The 14135-nt window shown below is 44.2% G+C and overlaps 1 protein-coding gene across 1 annotated transcript in view; it reads right to left on the reverse strand.

The window, feature by feature from the left end:
• Positions 1–14135, reverse strand: part of KIAA1549L (KIAA1549 like) — a 289601-nt gene that overhangs the window by 79989 nt on the left and 195477 nt on the right. Inside the window, 2 exon segments of the mRNA XM_033410192.2 lie at positions 4774–4901; positions 12062–12252. Coding sequence (XP_033266083.1) covers positions 4774–4901; positions 12062–12252 — 319 coding nt within the window.

Consider the following 14135-nt stretch of genomic DNA (forward strand, 5'->3'; position numbering starts at 1 on the left):
GACCCACAGATACTACGTGAGATAATAAATTTAGATTGTCATTTCGGTTGCTAGATGTTGGAGTAATTTGTTACGCAGCGATAAGTAACCAATACACTTCCTAAACAATGCCCCTCCTCTGAGCTTCCACTCTTGTCCTCCTACCTCTAAAATACACACTCCACCAGCAGCCAGGATGGATTATCTTTTCAAAAGATAACCAGATCACAGCACTCCTCTGATCAGAACCCTCTGAAGGCTTCATTTCTCTCAGAATAAAATCCAGAGTCTTTACTGTGACCTACAAGGTCCTGTACCATGTGGCCCTGGCTACCTTGCTGAGCTCATTTCCCACTTCTTCCCTGAGCCACTCTGCTCCAGCCACAATGGCCGTCTTGAACACAGCAGGCTTGTTCCCACCTCCAGGATTTTGCATTTGCTCTTTCCCCAGATCTTTACATGCCTAGTTCCTTCTTATTTTTCAAGCTGCAGCTTAAAAAAGACTTACCTTATCCACCAATCTAAAAAAAACTCACCTCATCACTCTGTTGTATTTTCTTCAATGCATTTATCACTATTGATTTGTTGTATTGATTTAATCAGCTCCCACCCCCTGCCACTAGAATAGAAGAGCTCCATTCTTTCCCATCTTTTTAAAGGCTCATGCCTTTGCAATTAGCAATGTCTCACATGCAGTTGGCTTTCAATAGGGATTTGCTGAATAAATGAATGAATAAAGGAATGACTAAAATTTCCTGACTTGGAAAAAGAGATGCTGTTAGTACCTGCAGAACAATTAAACATGTAAAAGTTAACCATTCCGAGGTTGAAGAGATGATACCTAGCATTCTTATTGCTTCTGGGTTGTGACACCCTTACTCCTCACCCCGTGGAGGGAAAGGGGGGAGCATAACTATAATGGGACAGGAAAAGAACACCCTAGAAACTGTATAAACTGCAGTTCCTTTCCACTACCACTCAAAGTCATATTCAGATTTGCACAATAATTCCTCTAGGTTTCTTTAAGAGCAAAATAGTTATCCTCCCCCCAAAAGGACTGTATGGAAAAAATACATTAAAAGGCATTGCATTAAATATTAATACATTAAAATGTTATGTGAGTACAGCAGATTCATGGGAATATTTAAAGCATAATTTATCCCTAAAGAAAAAAGCATCGGACAATGCTAAAGAAAAGGGCCACAGTGAAATTGAGGAAGTATCCTAGAACGTCATCACATCATCACAGTAAATGCCACCAGGCATCCACCCTGTATCTATTTGTGTTTTATTTGCATTGCTGGTGTGAACTTCAGTATATCAGGCTGGAAAGGGAGATTTCATTTCTTTATGCTTGAACTGGCATGGGGAGAACCTTCCCACGTGAAGCAGAAAATGCTCTTAAAACATTTTCTTTTGGGGGAACCTTTATTAAAGCTCAAAGACAAATAATTTACAACTAGAATCACTGCCCTCTGGTGTTGCTTATCAAATAATAAGTGAGTCTTCATCGCACTGGCAAGGCAAAGAAAGAATAAACTGAAACTGTTTTTGAGCTAATATTTCTGACAAATCCTCAAGGGCCCCTACTAAGAAAGTAGTGATTCATCCTCCAAGCTCTCTGATGCTTGTCCTCCTCCTGTCCCACCTGCCCCACGACAACTAGGAGGCAAGGTGTGATTAGATTCTGAAACCTGGCGGTGAAATCTTGGTGTCTTAAAGGAAGGTGCACCCTTAAGGGTCTATGGCGGTTCTTTCTTCTAAATGACTGAAGGTACAAATACATAATGTTCTCACCTTGAACTCATTGTTAACTCTTTCCTGGAAAACACTCTTTCTAAGGTGACATTGGTTTGGGTTCAGAAGTTTAAGTATCTGTATTTAGTTGAGAGAATGCCAAATTGTTTTGCTTTCAAAATCCTAGCTCTCCCATCTATCTTTCCCACTTATATTTAAACATCACCTTGAAACAGACTCTAAAACTGCCTGCAGTTATGGTAACTAACGAGGCCATTGTGCTATAAGGACCTCCCCCTCACCCACCCCCAGCCATGTTGCTAGTGGAATAGTGTCTTTTCCTTTTAAAGTTCTTATCTTCACAAAAAAGTAGAAAATTAGAAGCTACATATGCAACAAACCTGGTGGAAAACAAGAAGAGTTTTAGAATGACAGCCCGGTACATGAACATTTATTAATTAACCTCAGTAACCCTAACCTCTAGAATGGATACTAAGCCATAAAAACAACTTCTGATTATTCCGCACCAAGAGAATAATCTATTCGCAGAGGCTACATTCACACAATCAAGTACTTTTTGCAAGCTGACAATGTGATGGAACCACACCTTTTAGTTTTTCCACAATTCCATCCAACGTTATTTCCTTCCTTCCTTCCTTTCTTCCTTCTCTCCCTCCCTCCTTCCTTCCCTTCTTCTTCTGTTCATCTTCTAATCCAATAAAATATGCTATTGATATTTGTGGTGAACTCTAACCTAGTATTGTGATAAAGTGGGGCCCTGTGATTAAAAAAAGGACAAGTGTAGGTTCCGCTGAAGGTCCAGTCTAGAATTCTGATGTGCTTCAGCGTTTGTTGAATTTTACATTAAATGAGTTGGTCCTCTTATTTCTATTTGAAATGTTCAAAGTGAAACTTCATTGAACGAGAACGTTTGGTCAAAGAGAAGTGGCCAAGTCTGAAAATTCACTGGGTTTACATCTGGCAAAAATAAAATGCAGTGAAGCACTGTAAACTTGGAGAAAGGATGGCTTTCTAATAAAACAAACACGTTAAAACCTCAACCTGGTACAGTAATTGCATTTTATTCATGCACCCGGCTGTTGTCATTTCTGAACCTGATATTTAAATAATCAAAGTGACCTAAACAGAATGAGAAGGCAGGTAGAGAGGGTGGGAAAACAAGAACAGGAAGGTCAGTGGGAACATTTAGGGAAGTCAATGCCTCACCAGCTGGGTGGGGAGTGATGGGGTCTGAAACTGACCCCGCCCCCTCCTCTTCTACAGATTAAATGCAGGGCACGGGGAAAGGCATCATCTTGTCAGTGGGTATTTACTGACAGAGGAGTCTGTATATTGCATATTTTTAAGCAAGAAAAAGGGCACAGAACAGTGTGTACATTGATCCCATTGCACAAAATAAAATAAGGCAATACAACAAAAAACGTGTTGATACATGTGAAGATACATGTGTGTTGTCATATGCATAGTAAAAAAGTCTGAGAGAGACACACACTGAGTTATTCAAGGCCATTTGAGGACTGGGGTGGGTGATGGGGTATCTGGGGGAGGATGGACTTTGACTCAACTTTATACATTTCCGGGAAGAATATAAAGGAAGGAGGGAAGGAGGGGTATGATGGGAGTAGGGGGGGCATCTCGGTTAAAGGCAATGGCAGTCACCGCAGTTGGTTAAAACAACCTTCCCCTATGGCTTCACTGCATTGCCTCTGGGTTGCCTCACTCCCTCTGACCACCTTCCTTAGCATCTCACTCTGGGAGGAAAGAGGAGAAAGTGGCTAAGTTCACATCTCCCTTTATAAACCACAGCTCCTGTGGCCCGCTGTGAGCTGCCTTGGCAGACTGCCGACGGGCAGAATTTCTGGTGGTCCCGGGTAGGGTGATATTCCAGGAAAACCCCACAGGTCACACCCTGATTCCGGTGTGGAAAGCACAGTCTCTGTGTGGCATGGGGAGGATCAGGAAAAGAAAAAATGTAAGAATCAAATCAGTTTGACAGTTTAAAGAAATGCTTTATATAATGGTTGGAAATGGGAACAGGGACCACATTTTCCATGCAGAAGACAAATGCATTGTGCCATTCTTTCTTTTTTGGTCAGAAAAAAGAAAGAAGTAAGTGACGTTCGAAAACAGAAGAATATTCTGGCACTAGTTTCAAGGGAGAGTCCTGAACCACACTTCATCAGATTCCTGTACAAGGGAAGCACAGCTAACCAGAGCGCCAGATGGTTTGCCTTTTCGCCCAGCATTTCTGTAGGACTCCACCTACAGCCCTTTGATATCCAAAAGGAATTTTCCCTGATCTGAGTGGCAGCACTTTAGGAAGCCAGCATCACACACAGAAGGACCGAGTGGAGACGAGGCTCAGAACAAAAGTGGGATGAGGAGGAAGGAGGCTGCACATTGATGTCTAAGAGGTGAGATCTCCAGGTGGCGTCACAGCACACTAAGGCAGCGCTGACGGCTTGGAAATAACCCCCAACACCAACCCTTTATAGGTGCTGAAAAGATCTGCACGAGGGAGAAACTAAACGGTTAATCAGCACGGCTGATTTTTATGATGAGAGATTTACTACTGTCTTGATTTTCCTGGGAGAGGTGGATGTGTAATATCTGGACTCACTGGCACAGACTGAAGCCCTGAAACTTATCAAGCGAGTCAGGGCAAGAAAATGAGGGGACTCTCCAAGACAAGCAGCGTTTCAGAAACCTGCCACCCTCGTGGACCTGGTGCTACAAATCAAGGCAATTCACCCCCAAATGAGAAAAATCTCTAAGCAAACATCAGCTCAATCTGTATAGGGTTTTTCTCAGGCCCTGCACAATTCCATAAGCACAGAGGGCAGACGAAGTGAAACACAGTAATTCAGGCAAGGGCGTAAGGCACTACCTCAAGAGGCAGGTAGGACCTTTCCGGGACAGAGTAGAGAGAAGAGTGGGCGGTGGTCTGAAGCACACTGGTGTGCGAGCCTGTGCACGTGTGTGCGCGCATGTGTGCGCTGGGCTTGGGGGTGCTGCTTGGCAGGGAAGGCTTCTCACCATTTCTCTTCCATGCCTCCTCCTTTGTCACTTTCTGCTGTGCCATTACATTCTGGGGTGAGCGCCTCCCCGAGCTGGGCTTCCCTGATTCGTTGCTGATGACAGAGCCATTCTCACTGGGCGACCTGCTGGAGGTAACCATAGCAACAGGGAGACGGTAAGTTTCAACTAGAGCAGCCTCCTCTCAAGGTTATTTTATTCGCACAGTTTGTGTCTGCAGCCTTTCATTCTGGTTTTACCCACAAAGAAGACACGATACAGGAAAAGGAAAAAAACACACCCAACACACAGCATGGGTTAAGGACCTGGCTGTTGTGAAGTGTGTTTCCCAGTGCTGGGCTCCTCAGAGAAGTTCAGTGAGTGCAGCGCTCCATTCCCATCTCTTTTTCATGAACCCCCAGTGACCAGGGACAAGACAGTGATGGCGTTTGGAAGCGTGCCCTCTTTTTAAAACGCGGCACTTTGGATAGTGTTGCAGAGTGTCTGATTCACATGGCATCTTGAGGGACATGCATAAAACATGGTTCTCTTCGGCTGGTCTCTTTACAGAATATAGCTTGACTCCTAAAGATTAAGTCACTCAAGCTAACTGGCAACCACTTACATTTGAATCTACCAATTCGAGCTATTCATTCATTCAGGAAAGGCTTTATGTGCATCTCCTCTGTGGATTTGTGTCAGGTATACAGGTATATAGCGATATGAAGACACCACCCAGGTTCTCCAAAAGCTCCCCACCACGAGCACCTACCATGTGCCAAGGACTGTGCTGAATGCTTCCAAACTGTTAATGCATCCTTATGACAACTCACTGACGTGGTGACTGTCACCTCTGTTAGCAAGTGAGGAATTTCAGGAGGCGAGGTGTTTTGTCCAGGACAGAGTTGGGAGTGGCGGATCAGCCCTGGAAGCCAGGACTCCCCCTGCGGGTAGGAGCTTTCGCCACAGGCCAGCGCCCCTTCCCTTTCTGTCTCCTACAATGTCCCAGATGAGGCAGGCCTTACACAGGGCAAGCCACGGGGCCTTCTCGCCTTCCACTGGGGCCACTCACTGGTGTTCTGGAACCTGTGGGAACATGGGCTCTTGGGAACCCCTGCTAAGGCTCATGCTCCTTGGATCACATCAGCCTGTGGGTGGGCTGAGCTAGAGACCCACTGCCTTCTCCTCTGTGGGAGACAATCAGGAAGCAGCTATGCAGAGGTTCACCAAATCCCTTGTTGTTCTGATGTCAATTGTCCAAATTCAGCACCTACTGGCATCTGGCCCCTACAATGGAAAACTGACTGGAATAAAATGCAGCCCTTCAGAAGACCTACATAGACATTTCTCCAGAGAAGACACACAGATGGCCAAGAGGCACATGAAAAGCTGCTCAACATCACTAATTATTAGAGAAATGCAAATCAGAACTACAATGAGGTATCACCTGACACCAGTTAGAATGGGCATCATCAAAAAATCTACAAACAATAAATGCTGGAGAGGATGTGGAGAAAAGGGAACCCTCTTGCACTGTTGGTGGGAATGTAAATTGATAGAGCCACTATGGAGAACAGTATGGAGGTTCCTTAAAAAACTAAACATAGAATTACCAGGTGACCCAGCAATCCCACTACTGGGCATATATCTAGAGAAAATCATAATTCAAAAAGACACATGCACCCCAGTGTTCATTGCAGCACTATTTACAATAGCCAGGACATGGAAACAACTTAAATGCCCATCGACAGACGAATGGATAAAGAAGATGTGGCACATATATACAATGGAATATTACTCAGTCATAAAAAGGAACGAAATTGGGTCATTTGTAGAGATGTGGATGGAGACTGTCATACAGAGTGAACTAAGTCAGAAAGAGAAAAACAAATATCGTATATTAGTGCATATATGTGGAATCTAGAAAAATGATACAGATGAACTGGTTTGCAGGGCAGAAATAGAGACACAGATGTAGAGAACAAATGTATGGACACCAAGGGGGGAAAGCCGGGGGTGGGGGTGATGGGATGAATTGGGAGATTGGGATTGACATATATACACTAATATGTATAAAATAGACAACTAATAAGGACCTGCTGTATAAAGAGATAAAATAAAATTCAAAAAAAAAAATGCAGCCCTTGACCCATAAATAAGCAGCTTCTTAAGTGGAAGCCGCGTATCCTGGTGGATGCTCCTCTACCTCCTCCTCCCATCCCCCTCTCATCCTCTGGGAATTTGGGATCCTCAGTCCTGTACACTTTTGTGCACTTTAGCACCCTAAAAACCACGCACAATGAAAGTGCCCGCTCACAACCGTGGGATAAGGCAGAGTCAGCCACGAGCGTTCCACAGAGCACCGCTGGGGCCACGGGAGATGCTCCCCACCAAGGATGCACAGACAAGCACGAGTCTGGGAGATGTCAATCACTATACTCCCTCTTTGGATATTCCTACAGCACATCAGCATATCAAAGGCTCTCATCAGTCCTGTCAGAAAGAGACTCATCTTGTTGTGTTTAATTCAGCACTTCCCCGTTTGTTTGGCCACAATCTCTTTCACCGTAAAAGCAATACAAAGAACGTAGTTCAGGAAAATATGAATGAGGCATTAACTAGTTGACCACTGAGTGCTGGGTGTGCAGACACACACACACCTTTGGATCGTTTTCAGAACCTCACAGTTAGTGATCCCTACTCTTCCAACCGGCTTCCTTGGCACAACGAGGCTTTCACTGAGGTCCCGAAAGAAAGGCTCCTTGCAACCTACTTCACATGCACAAAATACTTAATGGTTTTTGTAGCGTTTGCGTACCCTTTCCCTCATTTGATCCTGAAACGATTCGCTGGCTATTACTCTGGCTCCGAGGAAAGGTTTGAATGAACACATTTCTGGAGGGAAAAAAAAAACCCAGCTTGGCTTTATTCTTTGCATCAGCTTATAGATTTATGTTTACATGGACCTGTCAACTCAGAATTTCTGGTCAAAAACAGAGAATGAGATCTACGTATGTGCGTGTGTGTGTGTGTCCACTCACGACAGTAACAAAAATGTCTTTGAAAGCAAGTGTCACCTGAGAGGTTGCAGTTTAAGTCTATTGAACTCAGTAGTCCCCGTTCTGAGTATGGGTGTACATGGATCCTGGAAGAACAATCTTGGGGGTGGGGATTAATCAACTGCTGAACAATCATGACCAATCCCTGCACTGAAGTACCCATTGCGAATGGCTGGTGCTTCTCTATCCTTGCTCATTAATCCCAGTCATGGAACAACAAAATAGCCATCGCCAAAAGCCTACATAAGGAAAAGGACCTAAAACATCATCTGGTTGTCTGCAATGGCTGAATCTTCATTTTTCCTTCAGTTTTAAAACAAATTTTTTAAAGATATCTTAATGACCACCAGATCACTGGCTTCCCCTATTTTTCACCTGCAAAACTTTTTGGACCATCTAACGGCCCCATTCTGAAGGGTCCTGCTCTAGCGGGAACGAGGAAACTGAAGTGGCAAGTTGGGGAAGCTAGAAACATAGATGCGTGATGGGCTTGCTCTTGGATGTGGCATCCTAAAATCTTCCCAAATGATCAGAGATTCCTGTGATCAACTGAACTTGAACAGAGGTGATGTTTCTCCCACAGCTATGGCAATGATATAGCCAGTCTTTAATAAAAGTATATTGTTATGGTAAAATTATGAAGCAAATGGAGAAATCATTCAATAGGGTAGGCATTGTTTTCTTTATTTGTATTTGTTTCATAAGCTAATATTTCTTAATAAAAATCTGAGGTTAAGTATTTAAATTTGATTAGCAAGAATAGACTCCTTGCAAATTCAAGAAACAAAATAACAATTTTTTTTTTTTTTTTTTTTTGCGGTCTGCGGGCCTCTCACTGTTGTGGCCTCTCCCGTTGCGGAGCACAGGCTCCGGACGCGCAGGCTCAGTGGCCATGGCTCACGGGCCCAGCCGCTCCGCAGCATGTGGGATCTTCCCAGACCGGGGCACGAACCCATGTCCCCTGCAGTGGCAGGCGGACTCTCAACCACTGAACCACCAGGGAAGCCCCCTAAAACAATTTTTTTAAAAGAAATCTTTGCACAATTTAAACCACTCAACTAGAATGGGTGGAAAAGTTTCTATTCTTCCTGGCAGTGCAGTGCTATGTTAATATTCTAATTTTAGTAATTCTATTGATTTTTTTTCAGTGTCCTCTAAATAGGTGATAAACTGTTAGCATGCCTTTATGGTAGTACTTGGCAAAGATCATAATGAGAATAATTACTATAGATAATACTACTTGCCAGTCAACTCAGATAAATCATCCATTGCTTCTCTGTATGTTTCAACTTCATGCTGGGGTGGACTGTTGCAGTTAAGGTCCCAATTTGTTCACACCTCCCAGTAACCAAGCTTAGGGTAGTCCCCTCCCACACTGACTCTGGACTTGACTATGTGTTTTGCTTTGGCCAACAGGACAGTAGCAAACATGATAAGAGCAGAGACTTGAAGCCTGTTTGGGGCTTCTTTTCTTACTGCTCTTGGAACCCTGTAACCACCTTGTGAGAAAGTCAGTGCTAGCCTGCTGGAGGGTTCAAGACCACATGTCAAGAGGTCCCAGTTACCTGGCCACCCCAGGCAAGGCTGTCATCAACAAGCCAGCCCAGCAGGCCTTCCACCTGACTAAAGATGCATGAGTGAGCCCAGCTGAGATCAGCCAAGCCTAGCTCAGACTAGAAGAACCACCCAGCTGAGCTCAGCCTCAACTGCGGACCCACCAAAAATCATGAGCTAAAGAAATAGTTGTTGTTTTAAGTTGATAAGCTTTAGAGTGGTTTGTTAGAGGGCAACAGATAATTAATCCACATGCCCTCAACATTCTTTCCCACACAAGCTGAAATCCATCCCTGTTTCTCTGTACCTCTTTCTTAAGTACCAAGATCTCCTAGAGAAAAGCACAGAGCCTTGCTGCTTGACTCCAATGCAAAATTTATATATTTGATACAAACAATCCTTCCTTCCTCCTGCAAAGACTCCCCTCTCTTGGCTTCTCAGATTCCACTCTTGTTTCGCTCTCCTTGTGCCTTTCTTACTGATGCTTTTCAGACTCTTTTGCTGATCCGTCTTCATTATCTGGACCTCTAATCGTTGCAATGTCCCAGGGGTCAGTTCTTTGATTTCTTCTCTAGCTACACTCTCCTAGGTCCCCATCTAGTCTCAGAGCTTTTTATAACCAAACGGTGACAGCTCCTACATTTATATTTCTACTCTGAACCTCTCCTCTGAACTCCAGACTCATATGGTTAACGGAGCTCTCAACATCTCCACTTGCATGTCTCGTGAGCATCTCAAACTTAACATACCCACATCCATACTCTTGATTGTCCCCTACGAACTTCTCCTCCAGTCTTCCCCAGCACAATAAATGGCAAATTCATCCCTATTTCCATACCCCACAACAATCTATCAGCAAATCCTGTCAGCCCTTCCTTCTAAACATCTCTAGAACCCAATCACTTCTTCCACTCTTGCAATAGCTTCCTAATGGGTCTCTCTGCTTCTATTCTGCTTCTCTACAGTCTACTTCCACACGGCAGCCATAGTGAACCTTTAAAATTGCAAGTCACATCCCATCACTGTTCCTCTCAAAACCTTCCAATGACTTCTGATCTTTATTCACAACAAAATCTCAAGTCCTGACTTTGGTCTATAAAGCCTGCCATGCTCAACCTCAGGCAGCTCCTCTGGCCCACCTGCTACCACTTCCCCCCTCATTCATATCAGCCTCTTTGGCCTTCGTGCTCTTCCTTAAGCAAGTCAAGAAGTTCCCTCCCCTGGGCTTTGTACACACTGTTCCATCTGCTTGGAAAGTTTTTCTGCAAGATAACCTCAAGGCTCACACATCATTTCAATCAGGTCTTCCTCAAATGTCACTTTATCAGAGAGGCCTTCCCCAACTTCCTGCTAAAATAGCCTCATGTTCCCCTCTCCAACTCTGCATTCCCTTACCATGCTTTGGTTTTCTTCTTTGTACTCATCACTGCCCAACCTACTATATTTCTATTTCTCTATTTGTTTATTGTCTATCTCTCCCTACCAAACTGTAAGCACCACGGGAGTAGGACCTTTATCTTGTTTACTGCAGTATCCCTAGTGCCTAGCAGACAGCAAGCAGTCGATAAATATGTTAGGTGAAGGGAGGGAAGGAGGGGGAGAGGATGTAGCTTTTCCAGCCGCCACTGTGGCCCCAGGTAAGGTTGGCAATGGGAGCTGGTTCAGCCAGACAACAGGGCTGGCCAGAGAGTTCATTACCTCTTTGTGAGCCTATTGCAAAGTCCTAACAGGCTCCTGCCCTCCAGCCTAACCTCTCCCATCTATCATCCACATTGCCGCTGGAGTAGTCTTTCTAAGATACAGGCTGGACATCACTGTCTCCCTGAAGAACTTTCAGTGCCTTACCAATGCCTAGAGAATAAAGGTCAAACTCCTTAGGCTGGCAGTTAAGACCCTCCACAGTTTTCATCTATCTTCTGGTTTCATCTTTCACTATAACCCAAGCACTGTGAGCTCTAACCCCAGCGACACTCATTATTAAGTGAGCATGGATGTCCGTATCTCTCCTGGCTCTGCCAGTCTGGATGCCTTTATCTCTTCCCACCTATGGGCATCCCACTTGCCCTTCAAGGCTTGGCTACAACATAACCTCCTCCACGACGTTTTCCCTCATCAGAATTAAATTCTTCCTCCTCTCTTTTCCCCAGGACTTGGTTCAGACTCCACTGTGGGCACCCGCCCATCACGTTTGGTATTTCAGCAAGTTCCTTCTGTCTTTCCATCAGGAGATGCTCGGGGTCAGGAATCAATCTTAAACCTTTTTGTAGTCCTCCCAATGCCTGTCAAAGTGCTCTGTTCATAGTAAAAACTCAATAAATGGTTTTTGAACTAAAATCATAAGCTCTATAGAGAAATTGCCAGATAAAATACAACTATCCTGAACCAAAGGCACTGCTCTTGAGATAAATTAAAAATATACGTGTGACATCAGTGCCAAAGTTGTTATAATAAATATAAGAGCTAAACCTCTTCCGTTGGGGTTGATCAGGCATCTAAAACCTTACAACGAGTGGCTCATGAGAAGCAGGTATTGTGATTCTTATCGTCTCCCTTAGTCTCCTTCTCAAATATTCAAAACAAGCACGAAGGGGAATTTTTAAAGAGAACAGAGGAATTAACTTGAGGGCTTCAGCTGTTCTCCCCATCCATGATTTCTCTTGCTGACACAGAGAGGCAGAAGCTGGCCCCGTGCCTACCTCTTTCTGGTTTCGATGGATTTGGCCGTCTTGATAGTACTTCCATCCTGAGGGGCATCCCTTTCCTGAGAGGCAGGAACATCTCTAACGGGCAGTGGGAGGACCACCGTTTCCTGAGTCACGGGGATGACCTCTTCGTCCACCCCTTGCTGGCCCAGGTGCTGCTTGGCATAATCAAAGCCCTGCACAGGCTGCAAAGAGGAAACAGATTTGCAGTCACGTTTCTGGCAAAGCAAGACGCTCACAGCGGCTTTAAGAGAAGACAGGTGGGAAAGTGCATGTGCTGGGACCATACTTAGCTTTCTGAGGAACAAGAGTTAACATGAATCTCCATCATAATTTCTGTCTCTGCAAAATCAAAATCCGCGTTAATTCCACCTATAGCTCCAGAATCGCTATAGATAAGACGCAGAAAAATGACAAGTATAAACAAGATGCAAATATGTGTGTGAGAACAAATACTTTCAAGGATTTTAGACCACTTGTTTTAAGTCACAGGATACTGCTAATTAGAAGCTCTTAATTGCTACATTAAACAGGTCCCGCATCTTCTCCTACCTAGGAATATTTTGTCATCCCTTAAAGCCTGTTTAATAGCAGGTGTGTGGCCTTGCCAAGTCACTTGAACTCCGAACCTCAGCTGTCTCATCTGAGAAATGGAGATAATCGTATCTGCTTTACCTCCACCACCCTTGAGTATGAAAGGGGATCACAGATCTGAAAACAGAGGGAGGAAATGTGCTACCATAGGCGAGGCAGCACAATTATTAATAATAAAATGGAATCTATGGAATCACTCTTTAATCCAGACCTCTCCCTTAAGCAGGCTGGCTCTCCTATAATTCATTACTGAAAAATTAGCAAGGCTTTTGTTGTACAATGTCTGAAATCCCAAGTGAATAGGGCAGCTGTGAGCAAAACCCAAGAGACATTTATTAGTGGAGTAATGAGAAAACCAAGAAGCATATTTAAACAATTCCTGCGAGTGTCTCTATTCTGCTTGACACCCCAAAACAGCACAACACAGATTTGAGGCCGGACGGTGGGGAGGTTAAGGTCAGCAGCTCCAAAAGCAGACAGCCTGGATTCAAATCCTGGCTCTGACATGTATTAGCTGGGTGACCTTGGGCAAGTTACTGAAATTCTCTGCACATGTTTCCTCACCTGTAAAATGGAGAGAATAACAGCGTAAGCAGGATCAAATGTGTATGTCTGTGAGCGTGATATTTAACTACCCTCAAAGGGAGGCTGTGTAGATTACATAAGTAAATTCAAGTCCAGCATTTAGCTAAGTACCTGACACACAGCAAATGCTCAATCAATATTAGTTAATACTGCTTTCCTGCCTACTAAATCATAGGCCAGGTGAAATGGACATCAGTGGATTCTCCTTAAGAAAATTTGGGATGAAACTTAACCTCTATTGTTTGGGTTCTATCAGCACTTGATATGCTCAGAAGTTCATCTTTCAGCGGGTTACTTAGCTAAGAATTGTAACAGGAAGGCTCCAGCCAGATTTAATGGTCTAAGACCCTGGCCCAACCCATCAAATAGTGTCTCAGAATAGGATGGAGTTTTCTTGCTAAATCCAGCAAAGCTTCCTTATTTCAAGCTGTCTGTAGTATAGCCATGGACAGTTCCCTGGATAACTCACTCTGGGTGGGAGGTGTGGTCACTGGTCCCTCTTCTCTGAGACACTCACACTCTGACCCACGTGGTAACCACTAAAATTCTATGTTAAGATCTGGGAATGTGCTTCTGAAATAGTGTTTGTTCATTTCCCTCCCCTCCCTTGGTGGTACATGAAATACAAAGGAGCCTTCAGAGGATGTGCTGATGTTCCCAGAATACCGACTCACCTGCTTCTCCTACAAACAATTGATCACCAATTGAATTCAACTGAGATGTTTCTGGAAGCTGACCTTTTCTCTCCAGGTCCACTGTTGTACGGACCCTGCCCTGGTCTTGTTACTTCCATTCGGCTCCTTTCCAGGCCCACCCTTGACAAGCCTCCAAAGTTACCTCCCTTAGAACCATGTCAGGTCATCATCACTACCTCATGAAAAACACTCCA

Source organism: Orcinus orca, chromosome 8 (assembly GCF_937001465.1).
Source record: "Orcinus orca chromosome 8, mOrcOrc1.1, whole genome shotgun sequence".
In the NCBI taxonomy this organism is placed as follows: domain Eukaryota; kingdom Metazoa; phylum Chordata; class Mammalia; order Artiodactyla; family Delphinidae; genus Orcinus; species Orcinus orca.